Source organism: Phycodurus eques, chromosome 5 (assembly GCF_024500275.1).
Source record: "Phycodurus eques isolate BA_2022a chromosome 5, UOR_Pequ_1.1, whole genome shotgun sequence".
Classification (NCBI taxonomy): domain Eukaryota; kingdom Metazoa; phylum Chordata; class Actinopteri; order Syngnathiformes; family Syngnathidae; genus Phycodurus; species Phycodurus eques.
The window spans coordinates 15,228,040-15,255,983 of NC_084529.1; the positions used below are offsets into that span (position 1 = coordinate 15,228,040).

General features: G+C 42.0%; 1 protein-coding gene across 1 annotated transcript; it reads left to right on the forward strand.

Annotated features, from left to right (window-relative positions):
- Positions 1-218: 218 nt before the first annotated feature.
- On the forward strand, positions 219-27,802 carry mapk8ip2 (mitogen-activated protein kinase 8 interacting protein 2). The gene is given in 15 exon segments (XM_061677676.1): positions 219-758; positions 10,186-10,291; positions 16,161-16,397; positions 16,486-16,564; positions 18,039-18,242; positions 18,435-20,200; positions 20,202-20,662; positions 21,206-21,414; positions 21,630-21,705; positions 22,172-22,344; positions 22,612-22,721; positions 22,954-23,076; positions 23,597-23,667; positions 23,744-23,842; positions 24,609-27,802. Coding segments are annotated over 15 exon segments (3,852 nt in total). The 5' UTR covers positions 219-693; the 3' UTR covers positions 24,682-27,802.
- Positions 27,803-27,944: the final 142 nt, after the last annotated feature.

Below are 27,944 nucleotides of genomic sequence, written 5' to 3' on the forward strand. Positions count from 1 at the left end.
GGTTTGATTCTGAAAAAAAAAGTGGTATCGAATAATCATTTCGTATATGTTTGAAATAACGCTAATTCCAAATGATAATGCAACATACAGAACGACATAATATTAATGGGCAGTACATTTCTTTTTTCTTTTTTTCTTTGCAGTTTGTGTCTCGCTCCCGGTGACGTCATTGCTGGTGGACAATCCCTCCACTCCCCTCTGCCCGCATCCCACACGGCTAAATGACGCTGTCCCCCGGCCCCCGCCGCCCTCCCTGCCCCCGCCTGTCTCCGCACTGCTGCCTGCGAGCATCCGTTGTGTGTCACCGGCAGCATTATCATCCTCATCCTCTCCATCCTCGTCCTGTGTGCACGGCTGGGGGGGGGGGGGGGTGGGGGGGGTGGTAGCACAGACGCCTCGTCGGACGTATTGGATCGTAACTCGGGATCTTTTCTTTTCTTCCTGTTCTATGCAGATTATTTAAACCGAGACGGCCCTCCCTCCCCTCCCCTTCTTTCTCTCCCTCCCGTCCCTTCTGCGTGAATGCTCGACTCCTGGTGCACGCGCAACATCCACGATTGAACAAGAAAGAGGGGGTGGAGGGTGGAGGGGGGGGGGGGGAAGCCATCACGAACGTCCTCGCCTTGGATGGACTGCTCCTTCGCCTCCGCGATCGTCTCCACGACATAGTGGGCTCCTCTTGAGTCAGAGAAGATGGCGGACCGGGCTGAGATGTTCTCCCTCAATACGTTCCACTCCCTCTCTCCTCCGGGCTGCAGGTAAGAAAATGCGCCGCGTGGGTGCTGCGTGCGTGGGGTGGGGGTGTTGGGAAGCTGCATTGTAATGCAATTCAAGGAAGATGGCGCACTGCATTAATTCACGTTTGTTTTTAGAACTAACAACAAAAGGTGGATAACGAGAGTGGTGCTGTTGTTGTTGCTGTTGCTGCTGTGGCCTTGCGGTGTTGTGGATCGAGGCCCACGCCCTGATCGCGCCCGCAAAGTGATTGTGATGATGATGCCTGAAACACGAGTGTGAGTGGGATGCAGGCATCATCATCATCATCATCATCATCATCATCAGGGTGGTGCACTACTTAGGAACAGTAATCCATACAGAATGATTACAATGCATGGCTCCTTTCGCTCTTTGAGCTGCTTGGAATTGGTCATGCAGTGCAACAGACAGGCCACAACGTCAGGGACGCCTGCACAAGCCAATGGCATCCGAGGATGTAAAAAAAAAATAAAAAAAAATCAAAAATTAATCATATAATTAAATTGTTGATTTCAAACGCAAGGTGGATGCACAGTTAGGATTATGATTGAGAAAATGTATAAAATCCAGATGCAAAATACCTCCCTAAGCACGACTCAATTTATACTATTTTATAAATCAAGGTGTGAGTTAACATTTTAAAACTAAGACAACCGAATTATACTATAAATCATGTCAAATACGATTTAAGATAATAATGGTGTCAGATAACATTTGAAATAATTTCAAATCACAAATGATCCAACACAAGAGCTGTATATAAAAAATGCATCATCTCAAAGAGGAATCCAGATATAATGTCAGATAATATTTTTAAAGACCTTAATATAAAAAACATATCACTTAACAATTTGTGTTATAATGTTAAATAATGTTTCCAATAAGTTGAAATCACAACTGCAAATGTTATTATAAATAAGAATTTAAAAGAAACATTTCCATAACAATCATTTCAAATATTGTCAATAATCATTTAAATATAATCTCAAACATTAATAAAAAATGATTCCAAGTAATAAAATAATGTTAGAAAAAGACACCTTTACACAGATAATAATGCTCATAGACAATGCAATGTACCAATTGTGCTTGTACTGCAGTGGTCTAGAGCTGTTTCTAATATTTTGGTTACCCGAATCATTAGGTACATGAGAAATAAATAGCTCTCACTATAATGACGTGAAGATGTAATGTTGTTTTTTTTTACTCCACATTATTTAAGTCCTCAGATCTCACATGAATAAAGCTGTAATTTTATGACAATAAAGTCGTACTTTAATGAGGAAAAAAAAGTCTCTCTGGGGATATACAGTACTCGTAATCTTATGTGAATAAAGTGGTAGCACAGTAAAAGAAAATCAAGAATCTTATGAGAATTTATTTGTATTTTATTGAGGAAACAATATTTTACATTTACAATTTTCATATAGGGTGCATAAGTGTATTGATGTGCAGAGTGCTGGACAAAGCCAAACATCCATCCAGCCATTTTCTGTACCATTTATCCTCACTAGGGTCTCGGGTATGCTGGAGCCTATCCCAGCTATCTTCGGGTGGGAGGCAGGTTACACCCTGCACCCGGTCGCCAGCCAATCGCAGGGCACATGGAGACAAACAACCATTCGCACTCACCTTCACACCTACGGGCAATTTAGAGTCTTCAATCAACCTACCACGCATGTTTTTTGGGATGTGGGAGGAAACCGGAGTACCCGGAGAAAACCCACACAGGCAAGGGGAGAACATACAAACTCCACACAGGCGAGGCTGGGATTTTAACCCCAGACCTCAGAACTGTGAGGCAGATGTGCTAACCAGTCTTCCACCGTGCCTCCAAAGCCAAACAATATCCATCCATCCATCCATTTTCTTCACCGCTTCTCCTCACTAGGGTCGCAGGCTGCTGGAGTTTATCCCAGCTCTCTTCGGGCAAGAGGCGAGGTACACCCTGAACTGGTCGCCAGCCAATCGCAGGGCACATAGAAACAAACTATCATTCACACTCACATTCATACCTACGGGCAATTTAGGGTTTCCAATTAACCTACCATGCATGTCTTTGGGATGTGGGAGGGAACCGGAGTGCCCGGAGAAAACCCACGCAGGCACGGCGAGAACTTGCAAACTCCGCACAGGCGGGGCCGGGATTTGAATCCCGGTTCCCAGAACTGTGAGCCAGATGTGCTAACCCGTCTCCACCGTGCCGGCGCCAAACAATATAATTGAAAACATTTCCTTCCATTTGACCTTGAAACCCAAGCCCAAAGCAACTAAAAACAACCCAATATATATATTTTTTATTACTTTATTAATAATTAGGGCAGCAGAAATAATTTAAATGTCTGATATCACACGCACACAGAATCACATTAGCAACCCCGAAGGATTTGTTATCCATTACTGTGCACTTTTGAGGGATTTAGTTTCACGTTGCAGCTTTATCTCGACATGCGTTCTGATCATTACTACTCGGCAACACGTGACCTCACGCCGCAGCGACAGATGATTGGCCATTCTGCTGTTAATCATATCGGGCCCAAAAATGTTATGGTCATAATGTCAAATGCAATCACTATTGTTGTGTCATTGCAATATTCGGTTGTGCAACATGCGCAGTCTGACGAATGAGGACAAAAACACGCACCTATCATGTAATCTGCTTTACGTAACAATGCGCGAACTCATTTTGACAAATCAAGTCTTTAATCTGATGAAAAAAAACCGATATTATATTTTTACATTTGTTTTACAAGGGTGATTGGCATGTACTGTATTTCTGTATTATTACTACTACTGACTCCCATTTAACGTGAGTTTGATTGTGATTGGTTCATTTTGATCCAGTTATAAGAGGGTGTGCAAACTTGTACAATAACGATGGCAAAAGTTTTGAAATGATTTCTTTTGGTTTCATTGCTTTTTAAAAATTTTAATATCGCAAAACCTGGCAATTGAACCGGGGTGTGTAGACCTTTCTGAGCCAGTCTGCACACCCCTGCATACTTATTATAGCCAGTTTATTTCCCTTGTGACGAAGAGTAACACTTCCCTACTAGAAACATTTATTTGTAATTATTTTTGTAATAACCCTAACCCTAACAACAATAAATGTAAATTAAGAGATTGCCAAAAAATGCATTATGTTTTGTTTTAATTTTCAGCTGGTTAGGAGATTAGTTCCTTTTACATGTCATTATTTTAGTTATTCGTAATATTTTAGAAACCAATACTACTCATTTTTTATTACTATCATAATTATCATTATTATGATCATTATCTTTAAAAAATTATGCTGGGGTTCAATCCCGGCCCCGCCCGTGTGGAGTTTGCATGTTCTCCCCGTGCCTGCGTGGGTTTTCTCCGGGCACTCCGGTTTCCTCCCACATCCCAAAAAACATGCGTGGTAGGTTAATTGAAGACTCGAAATTGCCCGTAGGTGCAAATGTGAGTGCGAGTGGTTGTTTGTTTCTGTGCCCTGCGATTGGCTGGCGACCGGTTCAGGGTGTACCCCGCCTCCTGCACGATGATTGCTGGGATAGGCTCCAGCACGCCCGCGACCCATGTGGGGAGAAGCGGCTCAGAAAATGGATGGATGGATGGATGTATATTTCTTGTAAAATAAGGTAAATAATAATATATACAATAATAATTTAATAATTAGTATATTAGTAGTGTAGCGATTAATGTATTATTTATTTTGCACGTTTATAGTACATGTAAATAGAGAGGTTTTATAAAAATGTCAGCATTATATTTTGTTTTGTTGTTTTTTGAATAATTTTACCTGGTTAAGGACTTTTTTATTTTTTATTTAACATCCATCCATCCATTTTATGAGCCGCTGTACTGCATTTTATATCTATCTTTCTGCTTCGATCAGTCAATTCATCAAAAGTAAACCAAGGAAACACACACACACACACACACACACACACACACACGCACGGGCACATGCATAGTGTAAAACCAAAAACAACAACTTGAATCTACATTACTAACAATGCGAATACAGTACAACAATGTTAGTCATAAAACAGAAGGTATATTTAGTTCATTTCTACTAATAGCGGCGCATTTATTTTCCAAACATGCCACCTTTATGTCCAAATCCTACTAAAGTGTCTAGGTTGAGTATTTCCTGTTGATGGATGAGACCAAATTTGACAAAATGGGTGATATGTCTAGTGTACTTAATGCAGTCTGCTTGGAGGTTATTGTTGTGGCAAGGAGGGGCTTGGAAGCTGTACCATTGATGCATTTGTTCAGAGACACTTAGGTCAGACTGAGAAATAGACATAGGGGTCCTTGAATGCAACCCCTCATATTTTCTTCATGAATATGATCAAGAATAGTAATGACATTAGATCATTTGATGGCATTAATGTATGCCGTGTGCTCTTACTCACCTGGTATAATGGGACAAGCTCAACAAAAGGACTCCTTCATTAGGTTGAAAGGCATGACTCAAGTGTGTGTGTGTGTACGCATTAGTGGAGAGTGACAGCAGGGTGAAAAGCCTGCGAAATTGATCTCCTGAATGACTCCCTAAATAAATGTCCTTGGCTCTTTAAAAACGACGACGTCATCGTGGACCAGGTGCTGCGCTATTTATTATTCACACGTGGTTCTTGCTTTCATTTAATATTTATAGTTAATGATATTTTGTAAGTACAGTGTACTTTTGAGGTTCGGGCTTTGAGAACTAGCAGATTTTTCTTGAAACCTACCCCTTTGTTCTGCGCTGAAAAACTTCCATGTTCACTGTTAAATATTGCTTTGGCGCCATCAGGTGGCATCTTGCTGCCTTGCAAGTTTATTGAATTGAGGGGAGGAGCTACATTTTGTTAGGCCGTATCTCTGTCTAATAGAACAAAGTGCTTTGGCACCATCTTGTGGCATCAATAGGAAATTGGAAAGTTTAGTTTATTCATTATGTAAATGTATAGTGTTCACCCAAGTATTCTCAATTCGCTACTTGCAAATTAAAATTTTCAGGGGGAACCTGTCCTCCACATTTCGCTGAAAAACTCACTTTTATTCCCTCTTTTTGTGCTGTTTATGAAGTACCTTAAGATGCCACATGATGGCGCAAAAGCACTGTCTAAGCAGTGCTTTGGCGAAATCTTGTGGCATCTTGTTGCCAAGGAACCATGTTGAAGTGAGGGGGAGAAGCTTCTATTAGGCTAAATTCACACTGCAGGGGTATAAAACCCAATTCAGATTGTTTTGTTAAATCCGATTTTTTCATGGAGCTGACAAAAACTTTTCAACTTTTCAAGGTGGTACAAATAATGCGTGATCGTCAACTTTATATTACAGTGTACAGGTATTCTATTGTAAATCCAGTGCTGCCTCCCCAAGAGTGCCGCCCTGTGCGGTCGCACACTTCGCACATGCCAATTTCCAGCACCGCATGCACCTGTTGGTCTTTGAAACATCGTAAAGGAATCTCGAAACAGTGAAAAAGTAAAACAGCATAAGAACAATCATACTGTACATACTGAACAATGGATGTCCTCTACTGGAATAGAGGACATACAGAGGTCAGAGGGTACCATAACACAGGCGTGAGATCTGCACTTGCAAAAAAAGTACCTGCAAAAGTTCACTTTCCCTTTTCTCTGAAATGTTAATCAAGGATTAGTCATCCATTTCTGAATGCCACACAGGATATTAAAACATTTTTAAACCATCTGTAGTTAATATCTTGATGGAGACAATTATCATGAGAAGACTCTTATACAGTACAGTGGTGGCTTGAGATACAAGTTTAAGTATTCCATGACCATGCTTGTCCCCGCAAAAACTAGCACTCTATAATAATGTACTTTATAAAAACATACAGAAATGACATAATTACATAGAATGTAAAAAATTGAAACAACGTTTGCAACATTTTTTGCTTCAATTCAATGGACATTGTGGTTCTCCTTTTATTGCGTGCGCATCTGCCGCCTGGGGGCAGTATAATACAGACATACGGAAATAGATGAGGAATACAGTCACAACTGCTCAATAAGCTACAGTAATATTTGTCGTTCTTTTGTGAGGATAAAGAATATATACCCGTGAGTTTTGTTAAATTGTCTGTCTACGTGTGTTGATGCACCAATTGTGTGCAAATATACATCGCTTAAGCGTCACAACACTGCGCCAACACTGCAGAATCCGTGCAGCAACAGCCTCAGATTCGGTCATCGCCACCTAACCCCCTCTCAGAGGATTGGCGAGGAGAGAGGGGAAGCGGCAGTAAAACAGGCCTATGTGTACTAAATGCCAAAATGTAAAAATAAATCTGAAGTCGGGATTTAAACCTTTCTACAGAGGTAGCAGCTCTAATAACCGCAGGTAGGCCATCCCAGAGTACTGGAGCCCGAACAGGAAATACAGAGCTTGCAGACTTTTTTCTGGCTTTCGGAGTCATCAAAAGATTAGCGTGTTGCGAATTTAGGTTTTGTTACGGAACATACGGTATCGCTAAGTCAGCGAGATAGGACGATGCTGAGCAATGTAATGCGTAAGCCCTTTTAAGGCATTTCGCAATGTGTGTTAGCATTAAGCTAAATGGACTTTATTATGGCAAAGTGATGTGGTTGTTTTACATACACAGGGTGTAATTCTCTTTGTTTTACATATGTTTAGTTTGACAGTAAACTTAAACTGGAAGTGGCAATAAACAGCTTGATGCTTTAATCTTCTCAACTGCTGCTTGTTGTGAAGTGAGTTGAGTTTAATTCACTGTCACCATGGATCACTTGTCACTCAAATACAGTATTTACTCTCAAGTCAAAGCACAAAATCGGCCAAATGACAACTCGTATCTTAAAAAAAACACGTAAGGAGAGGGTCACTCGTATCTTGAGGCGCGACTGTATCCTGTTTTGGAAGAAGGGAATTCGCGGGCCGACTTCAAGCCTCCATTTTTTGTGGCACACAGAACACGGGAAAACGCTTGGCAGTGCGGACGTGGCTTTCATTTGTGGCAATAGCCGACCTTCGCCTGGTTCTGTGTAAAAAGCAAGGGTGACTTATTGCAAGATCTCCTGTTACGCTTCGGATGCAGCGTGCGAAAAAGGCTTACAGTATGTTGACCAACTGCTAACGCTGCCTCCTGCTATTTGATCATTTTTAAGCGCCATTCTGGTCTTGAATAATTTATTTCGACGGCATCTCTCAGCATGAGCCAGCGGTTTTTCTGGGAGTCGCAATGTGTACTTTCACACACAATTTGACAGATGAGGCATTTGGTAGCCAGTTTGTGTGTCCCGCAGAGCCCGTACTGACGCCAACGCACGTTGGCAGAGTTTGAATCCATCCAACAGAACCTGGGAGGACTTGGAAGGTGTTGTAAAGCACACACCACACAGTGCCTGTGCCAGTGCTTTAATCGCAATATTGCATTACAAATAAGTGAGAGTTGTATCAGTGCTGGAGGTTGACATTTTTATTAATCTTAGCTTCATTTGGACATGTAGTAATTACTACAAAAAAATAAAAAAATTGGGGTTTATATTTTTGATAGACCCATACAAATTTAAATCACTATTTGCAGTCCTATTAGCACTGAGTCTCAGGTCCTTAATCCAAAATAAACAAAGCAATTACAGAACGACCTTGATTTACAAGTTTAATTTCTGCTGCCTCTGACTAGACTTGTGATTCAATTTACTGACATATCATATACAAACCCAAATTCAAATGAAATTGGGTCGTTGTGTAAAATGTAAATAAAAAAATATTACAATGATTTGCAAATTCTTTTCAACCTCAATTGAATACATATAGGATATTTAATGTTCAAAGTGATACATTTATTATTATTTTTTGGGGGGGCAAATCATTCTATTCTGTTTTTATTTACATTTTACATAATGTCGTAACTTCATATAAAAATTGAATTTCAAGCTTGACCACAGCCCAAATGAAACTTGCAAGCCAAAGTAGCACTGGAATTGCTTCAATCGTGCTCATCAGCTGGGTTGAAAACTGAGTGTTGTACACTGTATTGTCCATTGTTGTACGAAAGTGACATCCTAAAACCTGCAAACTTTCACTTGAGCATTTGCTCCGTGACATTGTGCATAACATAAGCTTCCATGCACAGTGTGCGCAGTGTCTTTCCCTCCCGATTACCAGTACTGCAATGCAGCATTTCCTTGTGACACAATTGCAAGGCAGCTGCTGTGGAAAACGAATGCGCGCCGCAGCTAATGTGGCACCGTTGAATTTGAGGCTAACGACGATGGCTCATTACACGCGACATTAACTTTATGGACTTCACTTGCTGTGACTTGTGAATGCGAGTTGATGAACTCGCTTCCGGTTCATCTTTTTAACTTGTCAACAGCTCTTATGGCTAAAAGTAGTGGCATGGTTTTGAATTTGTTAATGCAAAAAAGATGATGATGTACAGTGGCTAGAAAGAACTGCAATTTAGATTTTTGGTTTATATTTTGTATTTTTGTTTTGTAGTTTTGGTCTTCACTTTTTTACTTGTATATTTTTGTGTTTTTGTATTTTTGTTGTTTTATTTCTTGGGGTGTTGTAGTTTTGTTTATGGTGTTTTGTAATGCAGGAAATACAATGCAGAAAAGTATTTCAACCGAATTCCAGAATAGGTTTTTAGGAATTTTTGCTTTCTATTTTTTTTTGTTGAAGATTTGTTTGTTTATTTATGTTTTTCATTTCTTTGTATTTTAAAAAGAAAATTATATTCTTGTAGTTTAGTTGTATTATTTAAGGTAATACAAGACACATCAATGTAGCTTGACAGAATGGTAAAATAGATTTTTGGTTTATAATTTTTGGGGTCGTTTTGTTGTGTTTTTAATGCAAAAAGACACAGCAACGTAGCTTGACTGAATTCCAGAACATCATTTTGGTTTGTATTTTTGGTATATTTTTTGTTAATTTTGGCTTGTAAGTTGTTTTTTGTTCTTGTTGTTTTGTGGTAATTTTGGTATTTGTGGGAGGCATTTTTGGTTTGTATTTTCTTTAATGCAAAAAAAAATTAAATAAATAAATAAATAAGACATTGCAATGTAGCATGATGGAATTGATTTAAAAAAAAAAGTGATTTTCGGTATGCTTTTTTAAAAACGTTTTTTAAATATTTTTTTAAGAATGCATTTTTGTAGTCATCCTCACCCACACTAAATGGCAGAAGGGGGCTTTTGGAGTAAATATCCCGTCAACCATAAAACATAATCCATGTGAATAGATCATTTATTTAATTGTCACGAGTCCCGACAGCGAACCTAATCTTTTTTTGGCATCCATTTTACTGAATAATTGAAAACATGAAAACAATTCAACCAATTTCCATGCAAACCTGACTCTTCATTGCACAGCATCCTTGCATTTCAAGTACAACCAAGATATTTTATGCTGCAATGTGCTGACTGTTGTGTGTCCGCCGTGTTTTGTTAGACCAGCCCACGACATCAGCCTGGAGGAGTTTGACGATGAAGATCTCTCCGAAATCACAGACGACTGCGGGATCGGCCTCAATTACGACTCGGATCCCTATGAAAAGGTGAGGCTAATAACGTTTCTGTAAATCCTAATTTGGACCTCTTATGAGCAATGGTGGGGAAGTCACGGGTAAAAAAAACAAAACTTCAATCACGATTCAGAAGCGCTCGCTCACAGACACATTTCCAGAAATAGTCAAATAACAAAAGTTTACTTGTATGTGTAATTTCACACTTGATGGCTGACCTCAACTATATGGAAAATTCATTCCATTGCATTACGACATTGTTACAAGAGGAGGCTGGCAATGATGATTTAAGCGGTTCAATGTTGACACCAGTTGTAAGAAGCGCTATGAGGACGTGAATGTGTCTATAATTGCGTCATTAGCTGTATCATCCCGGGTTCATCCTCAATTAGCTCCTTCCTAACAAGCCTCCTCTCATATCCTGACTCTGCATGCATCATGTGGTGTTGGTGTGTCAATGTTTTATTTCGGCGGCTCACAGCCACGACTGCAGCAGAGGGCAGACGACCACGGACGCAATTTTTTTTCGACAGTGAGGGGTATCCTCTGACCATTTCCTACCTCCTTCCCTCTCTACCTCCTCTTTTGTGTCCTAGCTCCTTCCCTCGCTGCCTCCTTCTTAATGTCATACCTCCTTTTTCCTTTCCTGTCTCCTTCCCTCGCTGCCTCCTTCTTCATGTTCACTCCTTCCCTACTTCCTTCATGTCCTAACACCTTTCCTCATTCATGTCCTATGATCCTTTTCGGTCCTCTTCTGTGTCTGATCTCGTTCCCTCTCTACCCCCTTTTTTTCTACTCCTTCCTTCCGTACCTCCTTCCCTATATCCTTTTCATCTACCTCCTCAGTCCCGCTCTCCTTTCTCCTGGCAATCTCTGCCCTCTTTCCCCAACTCATTGCTTCTTCCTCTCTCACTCTCACTCCCGCTCTCCTTCTTTGTTTTTCCTTCCTTTCCTCTCTCCTTCTTTCCTCAACTCCATCCTTCTATCCACCTCTTTCCCTCGTTTTGCACTAATTTCCTCCCTTTTGAGCACTTTTAACCCTTCCTCCCCCTCTCCCACATTAAGTTGAAAGAACACGTCCTAGCCTTGTGCAATATATTTTTACTTCCAACAAAATCCAGCAGAGGCCTGAAAGAGATTGAATCTCCTGATGTACAATTCGTGCATTGTGCATATGACACGCAATCATACACATCAGCCTGCCCCCCTGAATAAAACAAATCAGGATCCACCATAGCCCAGAGGGATCCATCTTCCTGACAGGAGCTGGATCGGACTCAGCCAGCTGCCCCCAAACCTCCATAACGACATTTAGGAATAAGAGCGACAAAAGCGAGACAGGAAAATGTCACGCACACAACATTTCGGATTGGATTTTCGCATGTCGTCACTTCAGAGCCCTGCAGCAGTCGCTCTTCCATGCACTGACTCAGCAAATGGTGATGATCGTAACGTGTTGTGATTTTTGTTGACAGTAGAGCCAACCTTAAAGAGTGAGATTATCCTTTGACCCCTATTTTCAGACCCAATTTATTCTAATTAGTTTGGGGGGTTCAGGATTTAATCTGTGCACGTCTGCCCCTTTGAAAGGAACTTGTGCAATGATACAACAAACAAACAAATGAAACTGGTTTATGTTAATGTATCCAGTTTCACTATATAGCAGATGTTCACCCATTGCGGATCGGTCTGGAAGGTATGAGGATTCGCCGTATTTATTTTTGTCGCGTCTGAATTGCCTGGTTGATTTGCATGATTACAAGACGTTGACTGTCTTAATGGTTCTCAAACTTCCATCTAACGACCCTCTGGACTACAGCAGAAACATAAAATTAGTCTGGCGGGTTTTCTAATTAGATATCTAAAAGTTGTGCTCACTTTTTTTTTTCTTTCCCTACGTGCATGAGCAATTTGTGCTAACTGATCTCTGTCCAGGGATGCTCCCCTGTCGATGTGCTTTTGAAGAACACAAATCAATTAAGGGAAATATATAAAACACTGTCAAATGATCGACCAGCTTGACCGTGAAGCGATCCTGTTGTGCTTGTGTTAGTTAAGGTAAAGGATCTGGGGAAGTGGTATTGATTAAAGGAGACATACAATTAAAACAGTTCTGTCATAATATTTCATTTGTTTTGAGGGGGCGGAGTTTGGTTTTCGCATGACGTCAGGGGGTGGAGATAGGGGTTTGTTTGTTATTGAGTGTAAAACAAAAGCGAGTGTAATCTGCAAAGTTCACGTGAGCCCGACAAGGCAGTAAAAGCATGGATTATATTTTCACTCTTGGAGGCAGCACTTCATTACCAAGATGGCGAATGACACTTGTCGGCTAGTGTAGCAGATCCGATCAGAGTATCGCCAAACAAAAATATTCAAGTATACGCCACTTATCAGAAGCTAACGCTGTTAGCCAATGCTAATCTTTGCATCCAGCCAGCAAAGCTCAATGCAGCTCTGCTTACTTTGTGGTTCTGACATGATAGTGTTTCAGACAGTGTAGTCTGATGGCGGCTCTTCGTCTGGCCGTCGCTTGAAAATGGCACATCTTTGCCCAACTCGTGGGCAGAGAAACACGGTGTGTGGGCAGTATTATGTAAACAACCCCCACTGTGACATCACAGTCCAGCAGAATTCTGAAGAACTTGCTTTCAGAAAGAGTCACACAACAAAAGATTTACTTGATTGTTTGATTTTACATTGGATGTGTGGACAGGCACTTTAAAGACACACCAACTATTTGTATCACATTAAAAAGTCCGTTTTAAATAATATGTCCCCTTTTTCGCAGATACACAGTTGTTATTCATACTCATGCCTTTTTAATGGCCATGCAAACAAATGCATCCTGACAGAACCCATTATTGTTATTATGATCATCCTCGGGATCAGTGGCAGGTTCGCAACGCAGCGGAGGCATGAAGACATGTATCGTTTGCATATCCTTACTGTGGCTTTTATTAGAGGGACAGGGAATGAGGATTTTGACGAGCACAAGCGCGTTAATATCAGCTCAGAATGAGGATTTGTTGCTCTCCTGGGAAAGGATCGAGTGTTTGTGTGGCACATAAAGCCGGTGTCAGCAGGATTGTGATGTGAGAGCTTTTGATTGGTCCATTAAAAAGACAGCAGGGTGAGAGCCAGAGAAAACTGCTGCGTCGTGCAGACTCTAATCCTGATCAACTATTTCTTGTTTCTGTCTGTGTAAAAATAGAGATCAAAATCCACAAATGTCTGTGAAGTTGACTCCGCCAGTGGCTATGATGTTACATTTTTCGGCTCTAATAAGTAATCAAAACTCTCCTTGTCTGTTTTGTTAGACGGTGGCCGTATGTATTGTCCAGATGTTTTGAACATATGTGACTTGTTCATATGGAAAAGCAGACAAGCGCCATTGAGACAAAAACATTGAGCCACGCCTTCCCGCAGACTGCTTATCACGGTGTCTCGATGTTGCATTTTCTAACCCTGCAAAACCAAACAACTCTTACTGTATGTAAAACTCGTCGAAAATAATGGTTTTATTTTGGAAACCGACAAGTGCCGTACACATTTTACTGCAGCTAGCGTTGCTATGCTTTGACAGACAAAATAGTGAACAAATAATTGTACAGTATATTGTATTGCACCAACAAACAAATAATTAGTGAACAAATAATTGTACAGTATATTGTATAGCACCAACAATAACACACACACACAAAAAAGCCCATCCTTGAGCCGTCACCATATCATGGTGGAGGCGTGTGTGTGTCCCAAAGATCCCAAGCTAAGTTGTCTTGGACTTTATGCCCCTGGCAGGGTCAACTGAGTTATTGAACTGAGTTATTCAAATCAGTGAACTGGTGTGCTGAGGAACTGAAGAACTGAAGAGTGATTCATCAGGGGAGGGACTTAATTGAACTGAGTCATTCGTTCAGTGAACTGGTGTACTGAGGAACCTAAGAGCTGAAGAGTGATTCGTTCGTTGAACTTATCGTTTGTGATCCGCTAAGGAGCGATGTACTAGTACGATGAGTGATTCGTTTGCGCAAGGAACGGCGTACTACGCCGTGAACGTACTCTTGAGTGATTTTAACCGCAAGTCCTGACGTCATCGCGGGGATAGATTTCAGTAGCAGCCGTTTCTTTGAGCTAACGGTTCATGTTGAGTTAGTCAAGCACATGAAAACAAGCACGCATATTTAAAATAAATGTAAATGAATAATAAATGTACATACGTACACATACATATCATTCGCTCTGTCTCTAATGCGATTATTAAACCTTTTTATTTCATAATAATTATAATAATACATTAAACCTATAGAGCTAGACATTCAGATGCTTTCCACTAATCAGATGACAATAACAGTAAGGTGAGTGAGCATCCCGGGGGGCAGGGTCTGGTGTCAGCGATGCTGTCCCCCGCGGTGGAAAGCAGAAAAGTCGCGCCGGCCGGCGAGAGCCTAGCTGGACGTCAGGGGACGCAGAAGGATGGTCGGTGGCTGAGCTCGCTGATTCAGTCCACTCAAAAGAACTGCCGTGTCCATCACTAGTCCAGAGACCCAACTCTTTGTACACAAGCAATTATAAAGTACATTTTCTATAATAGGTCCTCTTCAGGCTGTAGGGGAAACGACGGATTATGTCCCAATACGTATGTCCATATGGGGTATGTAAGGTTCCCTGAAGAGCGGATGATGAGTTATGTTGTGAAATGGAGCATCTGCCTTTCCAGCGAGCTCGAGACACAGAACCAGATGTACACAGGGCCTCTCCCTAAAAGCAGTAGTGAGTCACTTGCACAGGAGACTAGCTCTAGCATGCATCCATCCGTCCGTCCACTTTTCAGGTCACAGAGAAAAAGACACTCCATCCTAAAAAGCTGGCATTGTAACATGCTACTTTTACATAGTTACATTTACTTATGTAGCTTTATTTGATAAATGCGATCTACAAACGTATTTGTTTTGGCTTGTAAGAAAGACTTCTGTCTCGAGGCGGAATCACGTGACACTGTTTCACCAATCCAACGGAGCCAGAAGCAATGTTTTCAAAGTGACATGCTTGGCAGAAACAGCAGAACAAACAACGGACTGAATTTACCATTTGATATATGTGTTTATTTGACGTTCATCTTCTGACGTTTGTAGCCTGTTACTTTTTTCACTGAATACTTAGTCTTACTCATTTAATTTTTTTGGATGACTACTTTTGTACTTGAGTCATATTCTAAAGCAACAGTACTCTTACTTGAATACAATTTGTGACTGGTCGCCAGTCATTGCTTTGTGAGTTTTAGAAACAACTCGCAATGTGATGCAGTGCAGTTTTACACTACTGAATTTTAATAGATTGTGCACTCAAATGTGGGGATGAAGGTGTGGTCTGTTCATTGGGCCTTCCCGTAAAGCTTATGAAACCTGAGCAGCATGTCAAATTGATCCACCTCCCTGGCTCTTTGTTTTTCACCCACATTCTTTTTGGTCAGTGAACTTGTTGTTTGCAAAACGCCTTCATGGTTTGGCTGCACAATATCAAACGATGGTTAATATCTTAAATGGTTTCTAAAATGAAAGCCCACACATGACACGGGAAAAAAATGGGTGACAACACCTAACAACAACACCAAGATTCCACCTGATAGCACGAAAGTCATATTTTCATTGCTTTGGCTTGAGCAAAAAACATCAAACATAAGGCATTTTAAGTAAATAATGAGGTTAGCTTCTCCCACAAAACAAAAAAACAGCAAATTCACAAATGCTGAACTGCAAATGTATGGGGGGTTTACTATATATGGTTAATGGTAGAACTTTTTCTATTGTACCTGCTTTTGGCGCAGAAGGCACTTTAATAAGCACACATACTCCCAAATGTGCTGCTAAAGTATCAACTTGATACCATCCGCTATTTGTCCCAGGATGCCCTCATTCTGGAGAAGAACGACATGCACCACCCGGTGTGCTCCTTCCAGGACGACTTCCAGGAGTTTGAAATGATTGATGACGAAGATGAGGACGATGAAGAGGAGGAGGAAGAGGATGAAGTGGACCCCGATGCGCCGCCATCTCCCTCAGTGTCGCCTCCCCCCTCGCCAATTCTCGGCACCCTAAAGAGCAGACCCACCACGCTAAACCTCACCGCGGCTGTGTCGCAGGTACACTTTCGCATACACAACCTACTGTACGTTCTATATAAGTACCTCTGATGCATAACCAAGTTTCCGTCCTTTTTTTTGTAATTAGGATTCTCTCAACAACAACAGCAGTCTGTCGCCAAAGAAAGGAAGCTGGCAGGAATCGTTGCGCAACCCCATTTCACAGGGTGAGATTAGGTTTTGTGACTTAGGGGGCCTCAAACAGAGTCAACACTCCAAAAGTTACTCAGTCCTGTGCCCTGGAACGTAAGAAAAAATCAGCTCCTGACAACAGTTTCAAGCGGCATGTTTGCCGACTGGTTACCACAGCCGTCTCACAGTTCAGAGGTCGTGGGTTCAAATCTGGGCTTCGAGTTTGCCTGTTCTCCCCGTGCCTGTGTGGGTTTTTGCTGGGTACCCCCAAAAACAAGGTTAATTCAAGACCAAATTGTGCATAGGTGTGAAAGTGAGTGAGAATGGATGTTTGTCTATATGTGCACTGCTATTGGCTGGCGACCAGGTCAGAGTGTACTCCGCCTCTCCCCAAAGTCAGCTGGGACATGCTCCAGCACACCGGCGACCCTAGTGAGGATAAGCAGTACAGAGACTGGATGGATGATGAATGGATGGATGGAGACCAGTTTCACCAACAACACAAAATTGGGTAGGCATGTCTATATGAACAGAACGCACAAGAAAGTCTGAAGTACCCATGCCTGAAGTTGAATGATCGTCTCAAAGATCTGCCATGGTGCGAAGACCCATTCATTGCTGTCTATTTAATTTTGGATTAATATTTATAAATTAGCGGCACGGTGGTCGACTGATTAGCACATCTGCCTCACAGTTCTGAGGACTGGGTTACAAATCCAGGCCCCGCCTGGGTGGAGTTGGCATGTTATTCCCGTGTCTGCGTGGGTTTTCTCCGGGCACTCCGGTTTCCTCCCACATCCCAAAAACATGCATGGTAGGTTGATTGAAGACTCTAAATTGCCCTTAGGTGTGAATGCGTGCGCGAATGGTTGTTTGTTTATATGTGCCTTGCAATTGGCTGGCGCCCAGTTCAAGGTGTACCCCGCCTCTCGCCCGAAGATAGCTGGGATAGGCTCCAGCATGCCCATGACCCTTATGAGGATAAAGTGGTGCAGACATTGGATGGATGGATGAATGGATTTATAAATTACCCTGCAAAAGCCTTAGGGCATCATTAGATTTGCTTTCATCTATTACAAATATATGCTATGAATTATAATTCTGGCGGCACGGTGGCCGACTGGTTAGAGCGTCAGCCTCACAGTTCTGAGGACCCGGGTTCAATCCCCGGTCCCGCCTGGGTGGAGTTTGCATGTTCTCCCCGTGCCTGCGTGGGTTTTCTCCGGGCACTCTGGTTCCCTCCCACATCCCAAAAACATGCATTAATTGGAGACTCTAAATTGCCTGTAGGTGTGAATGTGAGTGCGAATGGTTGTCTGTTTGTATGTGCCCTGCGATTGGCTGGCAACCAGTTCAGGGTGTACCCCGCCTCATGCCCGATGATAGCTGGGATAGGCTCCAGCACGCCCGCGACCCTTGTGAGGAGAAGCGGCTCGGAAAATGGATGGATGGATGGATGAATTATAATTCTTATTCTTCATTCATTACAAACTTGTACTCCATCTCCAGGCCGCACGAGTCCAACCCGCTCATGTCTGGAGGATGGTAGCCACGTGACAGGCCAGTGTCCAGCCTCATCGGTTTTCGAGCCCCCAGGGTCCCAGAGTCAGGGTACTCCAGCAAAACAAGCAGGGGAAGGTGGGAACCGCCATTCCCCTCACAGGCCCCTCCTCTCTGACATGGAGGGCAACAGGCGGGAGAGGCTTGCATACGGTAACAGAAAAGAAGGCCTGCCCAGCTAGTTTAGAACTCATTCCATCCAACATTAAAGTGATGCCCATCACCAGATTACTGTTAGCTGTGTCCCATTTGATCTCATGGTAGCACCTATGCATAATTCCAAACACCATCTGATATTCTTCCTTTAAAGTAATTTATTTTTCTCTGTTAATGTTATCTTCTCAGGCTCATTTGGTCAACTTAAGTCCCATCCTTGCCCTGGGGATGTCATCCAAACAAAGGCCAATCCTTCAGTTCACCCCACCAGAGTACCCTCTGTCGATGAGCATTCCCAGTGTTCCGACACAGAGGTGGACCACGATCTCAACAACGGCCACAACCACAAACACCTTAACCGGCTTGCCACAGACACGTACACAATCACAAGCGAGTCTGGCACGGAAGCAGGGAATGACCTGGATCCAGAGGGAACCAGTCACTGCTTGTCATCGACTGCTCCTTTGGGAGGCAATGATGGCGCCGACACCCCATTGTCTGATGACGAGCTCGACAAGGACTTTGAAGTTGAGTTCATGTGCAAGGAGACATATGATATGGTGAGCAAGGAAAATCCTTCATCATATGTGGAGTTTCCATGCATTGAGCCCTATGAGCAGGCCGCCTTCTCCAGCTGTGTAGCCTCCAATCACTCAGAGGCTTCTGACCAGTCCAAAAGTTCAGATTCTCCTGCCTTGGCAAGTCTGGTGGCTTTGGCTCATGATTCCCACTCTCCGTCGTCAGACCCTGGGATAGCAGACATGAACCAGCAAGGTTATGCGACTTCAGACCTGGACAAGGAACTGAGCTCGCCAGGTTCTGACTCTGAGCTTGATGAAGAAGTGGACAAAGCATTTGCCTGTGAAGGTCCCGTGCACTCGAATATGATCTCGTCTATCTCAGAAACTGAGCTCGACCTGACTAGTGATGATAGCAGCAGTGGACGCTCTTCTCATCTCACCAACTCCATCGAGGAGGCCAGCTCACCCACATCAGACCAGGAACTGGATCCGGATACAGAGTTAGAGCAGGACAGTGGGATTGTGGGACTCAAAAAGTCTCTCTTTTTGGGCCAGCCTGACCCAATCAAAGAAGGGTCTCCCATACCTTCTCCGTCTCCTTTACCCTCTCCAACGATCGCCACCCCATCCCCCGTTGACTCGCCCGTTTTGCTACCCAAGTCGTATGATGGTGACCAAGCTCTGATGGAATTGCAGAACGTGGATGTTGATCTGTCTGGCGAGCACCAGGCTGACCCAGACGAGACTCTGCCTCCTCAACAGTGCGAGGACAGCATGTCCAGACAAATGGTGCTCAAGATAGAACCTGATCACAGCCTCGAGTGCTTCAAACGCTCCTTCTATCTACCAGTGGGACCCAGTCTCATGCCCGCCACAGATGATTATGATGAAACCAGTGAAGGGGATTCAGAATCGGAAAGTGAGGATGACCTGAGTGAAAACTCAGACTCACCCTGGCTGCTTAGCAACTTGGTCAACAGGATGATCTCAGCAGGCTCGTACCCAATCAGCTGTCCTGAGGAGTGCTTCAAGAGGGAGGTGTCTGTGTCAGATACCATCTCACCATCCTCAGAAATTAGTGAGGGAGATAGTTTTGCTGATGAAGACTCAGAAATGGTTAGATCAGAGAAGGATGTTGAAGGGCCCAGAAACGTTAAGGCCGAGCTAGGTGAGAGAATTAAGATTTTGGAGTCTTCAAATGAAGGTGTAGCCATGAACTCTTGCCTCTATATGTGTAACCCCACCAGTGACACAATCAAACCACTGAGTCTCGATCACTGTGCAGAGAATTTAAGAGAAACCACCGATTACTCCTCATGCACTCCCAGATTCTCCACCACAGGGAAGAAATTAACAGAGAAACTCTCCAAGAACACCAAAAGACGAGACGAAAGCAAGGAGCCCAATAATGACTTGACGATGCAAGATGGGAAGGACGGACCTGGATTCTCTGAACCTTAGCGAGAGCATCCTAAGCGACAAAAACATCGGACGGGAGACGGAGCCCAGGACAAGTCGCTCAACTGCTTCCCTTGAACGAATCACTGAGGTCAAACACAGCCTAACACTGGACATACCCACTGCTCAGACCAACCGTTGCTTCAGCCTCACTTACTCCACGGATAATGGCGAAGAAGATGACCAAGGGGACTCGTACCCATTCTTGGATGACTTGAGGAGACGGTCCTACAAGGGTAGCGATTTACAGCTCGACGGTTCACCTCCTGCAGAGTTCTCTGTGCCGGATCATCCCTGCCCTGACCGAAAGCTTCCACCGTGTGAGAAAGACCTTTCTCCAAAGGAACCCAGTGAAGACGAAGGACTGGCCTACGACTCTGTGAAGTATACACTTGTGGTTGATGAGAACACAACTCTGGAACTTATCAGCCTTCGAAGGTATGCTATGGCAGTAACCTTAAATTATTCTAGGGGAAGGTTGTTGTCCAGATTACATATGATAAACATCTTAAAAGGACTACTCTTTTTGGTACTAATTGGCACTTTCCATTTGTACTTTTTTCACTAAAACTTACTTTCTACTTGCTATTATCAACATGTAAGATGGTGAGTCGGGTAATCCTTTCTCTGTGGAATGACTTACATGTAGGCTGCCCAACGATTGCATAAAGTGTCTGAAAAGATGACCAATGTATAAATAGATCATTCAAGAAGAGGGAATTAAAAGGAAAACGTCAGCCACGGGGCAGCCGATAAATGCATGCTGACTAAGGGAATAAACAGTGGAAAGGGGGGGATAATTTTATTGATTAAAAATATTAATAATCTTTATAAGATGATTTTTTTGTTATTGTTACTTAGTCTTTAAAAACATTTACTTTACCGAAACACGTAAACTGGAGAGTAGGCTTGACTGTAAAATATGTGCAGGGAGGAGCTAGTTTTCAGTGTGACACTTTTCAAAAGCCTTCATCTTCTCAGGTGCACATCTGTCCTGAGTGACGACAGCGACCTCTCCACACTGTGCGATGAAGAGCCTTTAGGGACAGGTCAGGTGGACTATTGTTGCGATGATGAGGGAGTGAGGCCGGAGCTTCTCAGTTCATCCGAAGGCTCTTCCCCTGAGGCGGAACTCCCGTTTTCCAAGAAGTTCCTCAATGTCTTCGTCAATAGCACGTCACGCTCCTCCAGTGAGTTAAAAGCAACACGACACTAATAACTTTTTGGAAATCTTTGGGTGTCACAGAACTATTATGTGAACATTGTCAATAGATATTTAGAAGGCCATCCTGTGGTAGCCTTTATTTTAATTTGTTTGTATATTATTCCTTATAGGATTTTATTTGTATGATTGAAACATTGTTAAACATCTAGGAGAACTGCTTCCTGTCTGTTTCTCACGTAGGTACGGAATCTTTTGGACTTTTCTCCTGCACCATCAACGGAGAGGAGCGGGACCAAACACACAGGGCAGTGTACAGGTGAGATACATTACCTAATGACATCCCCGGCATGTATGGACAGACAAATGTTCGTACTCAGATTCACACCTATGGTCACTGAGCATACATCGATTTCCAATGCTGTTGATGCATCATGTCTGATGCAATTGAGATAAAAGGCTGAAACAGTGGAGAGGTCCTGGGTTGTTCATGTTCTCCCAGTTTCTCCAGGTACTGGGGCTTCCACATTTAAAAAATATGCTTCTTAGGTTGAAGACATGGAAGACTCTAAATTGTCCATAGCTGTGAATGCAAATGCTTTTTTGTAAATATGCACCCTGCAATTGGCTGGCAATCAGTTCAGGGTGAACCCTGCTTCTCGCCCAAAAGGCAGCTGGGATAGGCTCCAGCTCTTCCGCCACCCTAATGAGGACATCCCAAAAAGGATTGATGTAGTTGATCTGCGGTGATTCTGGTGTCCTAATCCCTGAGCATCCCCCTGTAGGTTTATCCCCAGACACGCAGATGAGCTGGAGCTGGACGTGGACGACCCTTTGTACGTGGAGGAGGAGGAGGACGATTACTGGTACCGAGGCTACAACATGCGCACGGGAGAACGCGGAATCTTTCCCGCCTTCTACGCTCATGAGGTCATCAGTCACTCCAAAGAAATATTGGGTAAGCGCAAAACTTCTGATTGCCTTTAAGGTTTAAGGTTTCAAGGTTTTTCTAAACATAGGGCCCAAGAAAGTGTGTGCTGATGATAGTGTTTGCACAATCGCCCCACCATATACACAATTGCCCCTGCATTTGGTTTTTATAATTTTTATGGCTAGTTTTGAATAGAAGTTCAGGAAAAATTGCGGCAAACATTTGTGGTGTCCCACATAAAATGGCGTACAGGGCCAGATCCATGTTTGACACCTGTACTTCGGTCCTTTCCAGCCATGAAACGTAACCCAGCGTGGATAGAGACGTTTGACGTGCAGTTCTTGGGTTCCGTGGAGGTCCCTCAACATCAAGGCAACGGAATTCTTTGCGCTGCCATGCAGAAGGTAAGCAAACACTGCCAAACACTTACAACAGACACGTGTTTGTGTACGGTGGTACTTTACGACTTGCCCCACCCTACCAATTTGTGACTTACGAGCCATGGCTTGGTCGATTTTTTTTGCTTTGTGTTGCAAGCCAGAATTTAAGTTATACAAGCGAGCTTCAGATACGCCTCCACTCGAGTGAAGCGAAGAACCTCTGTATTTGTTTGTGACGATATCTCCTCTGTGGAAGATTGCACTGTCCAGGAAGCGGACGGTGCACGTGCGGCCCCCATCCCTGTGTGAGCTGGAGATCAGCTTGCAAGGAGTGAAGCTGATCATGAGTCTGGAGGATGAATACGACTGTCTGGACGAGGTAAGGAGAACTCATAGAGCCCATACTGTCATGTTCAAAACATGACGTACACACATACAATCTAATGATACTCCTACTTTGACAAAGATAACAACGCTCAGTTTTGAGAGCACTAGTACGTGGTCTCACTCTCTTAGTAGTAATGTTTTTTTTTTTTTTACCCCACTACTTGGTTGTACTAGTATGCTAAATTTTCTTACTAATGAGGACAAAGCGTGTACTAGTACAGCGACCTTAATGTGGATATCAAGGATATTGAATCAATTCTTAAAGGTATTCCGTATTACAGCGGATGTACAATAGATATTTGCTTTTCTTGTGGTGAGCTGTTGGTCATTATTGTAGAATCTTAAGTCTGACATGGTGTAGTAGTCATAAAAGAGTTTTATGACAGCAGGGAATAAGGTTTATCAGAAAAAAAAAAAACGCCAATGAAAATCTAAATCCAATTTGAATTCTGGTACCGCAAACAGTGATAAATGCATTTAATGGAATGCATTGGTTCTCTCTCTGTCGTCAGTTTGACAGATGCAGTCACTTCTTCCAAATGAAGAACATCTCCTTCTGCGGTTGTCATCCAAGGAATAACTGGTAAGCGGAGAGGTCCGCCGTCCCTAATGCGCCGGTGATGACGCATTGTCTGTTGTGTGCTCTTCTTTTTGCACAGCTACTTTGGCTTTATCACTAAGCACCCTATGCTGAGCAGGTTTGCGTGCCACGTGTTTGTTTCCCAGGAATCCATGCGACCTGTAGCGGAGTGCGTTGGGTGAGTGCAGCTCCTCTTATGGTGAAAGTAACACCTTTAAATAATCTGGTGCAAACAAGTTTATCGAACTGTGCCAATCATAACAGCTTTAGGACAAGTTTTAAGTGACGCAAGTAACATTCTTAGCTCTTTTACAAGTGTAAAAAGAAGTTAAGCATTGTAGAATTTGATGTGTATTGTTAGGATGGATTAAAGTATTGGGAAAACATAATGTTAAAATATTGGGACATACTTTTGCCTTTACGGTGTCCCAATACCTTTGGCCACATAGGTGTCCTAATACTTTTGACCAGCCTGACCTTGTCACTTTTGCAAGTTAATGTGGAGAGATTTATTCATGTGGTGGTCAAAAGTATTGGGGCACCGTTTGGACAAAGGTATTGAGACACTATATGAAAAAAAGAAAAATACTGGGACACAATTACAACAAAAGTATTGGGACACATTAAGGGCACATGTATGAGGACACCATAAGTACATAAGTATTAGCACGGCAATGGGGCAAAAGTATTGGGACACCATGTGGCTAAAAGTATTGAGAAATCAATCATAGGGGAAAAAGTATTGAGACAACATAAGGTTTTATGATGAGACAAAGTTTACGCCTGAGATTATTAGAGATTATTTTTATTTCTATTATTTCTTATGGGATAAATTTGGAAATATGACCACATTATCTTATGAGATTTACGATAAGGACAGTGTACATGTGTTAATATTTATCTAATTATCAGCAAAGACATTTAATGGTCTGTCTTTTGTTTAGTCGGGCCTTCCAGGAATACTACCAGGAACACGTGGAGTACGCCTGCCCCACCGAGGACATCTACCTGGAGTAAGACGCATTGCCTTGTACGCTCACCCACTTTGCCATCAGAGGGCTTCTTCTTCTTCGTCTTCTTCTTCTTCTTGCTCCTCTGAGACTGGGCTCTTCAGTTCAACAGCAAACCCATTTTATTTCCCTCTCAATGGAATCGTTCCTTTGACCGTTTTCTACGAGACAAACTGAAAGCGCTGAGCTATTTGAAGGTTCCTCTTCTGACATGTAAATCACCTACCTACCTACTAGTGACCATTCACTCTCCCAACGCATGGCTTGTAGGATTTACCGTGCACAGCGACACGTATTCAGGAACATCGGCGAGCGGCTTGACAAGGTTTGTAAATATGTATTTGTTGTAATGTTCAAGGCTGCTCGGGTTTCTACAGGTAGTCACACGGCAGCAAAGTAGTGGCAGAGAGTGCAGTGAGCTTACCTCGGTGTCGCGTACAACGTGTGCTGTTCATAGATGTATAGGAAGTAGACGTACAAACCAACAAACAAACAAACAAGCGCCTCATCCACACTTGCAAAGGGATGAAGGAAGCTTGCGGTTGTTCATGGCTGAGGAACATGACGTCAATATCATCAACCGAATCAGTTTGGACAATACCAATTGGTAGTGTTAGGTGCCACACTGAAAAGATGAATTCATCGCACAATGACCAGAAAGAAGTCAGCAACTTATGAATATAAAGTCATAATGTTATGGGTTGGGAGGCGGGGGGAGTACAGTTGAATCATCCAAATCACTTGTCTCTCAAATCAACTTTCCCCATTGAAATGAATAGGAATGCCATTAATCCGTTCCAGCCCTTCCGAATTTTTTTTCTTCTTCCTAATCTATTTATTAACAAGAAAAAATAGCACTGGACAGCATTGTACTATATAAAACATACCATCTACTAAAATAGAATGTAAATAATTTTTTTCTTTCATTGCTATGTTTTACTTCACTTTCATTTAACTTAATTTTTACATTTTCCTTAAATTAAGCAGCTTCTCCATCTTTTCACAGACAGAGGGCAGCAGGTAAGAAGTTATTTTAAAGCCCTTGGCTGGCGCTAGAGCCTTTATCGACACCTTCTCACTGTCTTTCTTAGGACCCAAGGTTTGAAAAAAGAAAGTTTCTCTTCCTTCCTTGTGAGACTTTTTAGGGCATATGATATATCTCGTAAAAACAACATATGCTTTGGGGGGCGGGATTCCACTTTTCTCTCTTAATATTGAAATTTTTTCTACATATTTTTCCTAGTTTTGTTTATTATGATTGCGAATTAAAAAAAAAGACTTATCACAAGATTGCAATCTTTTTTACTGTAACATTATGATTTTATTTTCAAAAAAGTCTGGATTTTTTCCCCCCCTCACATTATGACTATTCCTTCATAATGCATCTTTTTTTCTTGGGAATTTTTTTCTTGCGTAGATTCCGTTTATCTTTATTCATGCAAGATTGCAACGTTCTTCTCACAAGGTTATGGCTTTTAGCATTGCTATTACAACACTTAAAAATGTCATTTTCTTTGGTAATATTACATATTTTCTTGTGAAATTTAATTAATAATATTGCAACTTTTTTTCTGGAAAAATATGACTTTTTTTCTCGTATTATTACAACTTTTTCTTGAAAAGAAATACAATTTGGTTTTTAATATTATGACTTTACCCTCATACGATTAAGACTTTTTTTTACCTTTCTTGTAAGAGTACAACTTTTCTTTTCACTCTAGCAAATAGGACCATTTTCTCTTCCCTAGAGAACATTTTCCTCAAATTCTTTTTTTTCTTGTAATATTACATAATTAAAAAACATCTTACCCTTTTCTCAGCAGAAAATAGAACTTTTTTTTGTTATAATATTATGACTTTTTTCTTGAACAATAGGACATATTTTTAGCTAATGAAAATATGACTTTTTTTGTCTCAAAAATGTCTTGGTTCCCTAAACAAATTGGACTTTTAGTTGGAATATTACAACAGATTTTCCTCGTAACTATAGGGACTTTTTAAAAAACAATCTGAATTTTCTCTTGTATTATTACAACTTTTGTTTCCTTCTCATGACATCACACCTGTATTCTGGCTGTACAATTAGTATTGTTTTCTCTTCAGTGTGGCCCTAAAACTTGGTTGGACCATACAGCACACGCAGCTTGTGTTGAACTTTTGTTTCTTGTTTGTAAGCCAGCCGAGAGGCCCACTGAAAAGCCATATTTTCACTCCCAGGACTGTTGGGGCGTGTAGTAAAAACGTCATGTCTGTTGTTTTTGTTCTGAACAAGCTAAAAAAAAAAAATAATAAAAAAAAGTAGCTGGGCTCTTAGGTACAAAAGCGGACAGAAAAAGGGGTATGGTTGTCACACGCGCTCTCATGTTTTATTTCTTGCTTTCTAGTGTGGTGACAAGGTCATATAATCTCCAGTATTTAACAGTTTATATACAAGGGGTGGCACATAAGGATTGCTGTTTGACAATGTATTCCATTTCCTTGATATCCAGCTTAAGGTCCATGCACTAGTACGCTCCTTGTCCTCACTAGTGAGACAATTTAGGGCACTAATAGAACGGCTATCTAGGACATGGTATAAAAGCTCAGATGGGTTTATGAAAATTGTGTTTGTCAGGAAAAAGGCAAGGCTTGGCCGTTATCTCCATCCATCCCAATGCTGTTATTTAGCTGGTGTATATAATCATAGAGACTCCCAAGTAGTGTTGTGTCCTTTTTCTTCTGTCTGTTATCTGCTAATGACTGTGTCATGGATTCAAAAGAGACCACAACAACGACAACAACAACAAAACTACACATTCATGTATGTGATCTGCAATAATTGGATGTTTCAACATTTTTTTTTTTTTTTTTTTGCATTACGTTTAGGACACAATGCGGTGATCGGGTTATTGTGCCCCGATACAAACACACTCGGGCAAAAAGGATTTTGGAGACAAATAGGTGCTGCGTGGCTACTTTGCTAATGGGATAGGATGTATACAGTACTACGTACATAAGAGGAATACAGTGCAGTATGTGACTGAGCAACATATCTTATCTTTTACCTTTCAAAACTTGTACATTTCAAGGGAGAAAAAATGGAATCTGCCTTGTCATGAATTTGGTCTTAAAAATAAAATATATGCTTGATGTCCAAAGCTGGTCTTTTTGTCTTTATTGTTACAACACAACACACACTCACCGTAATATTGTATACTTAAAATATTAAATTTTTTTGCTCTTAAAAATAGGACTTCAATGTCATGAGATTTTGTTTTAACATCATGACTT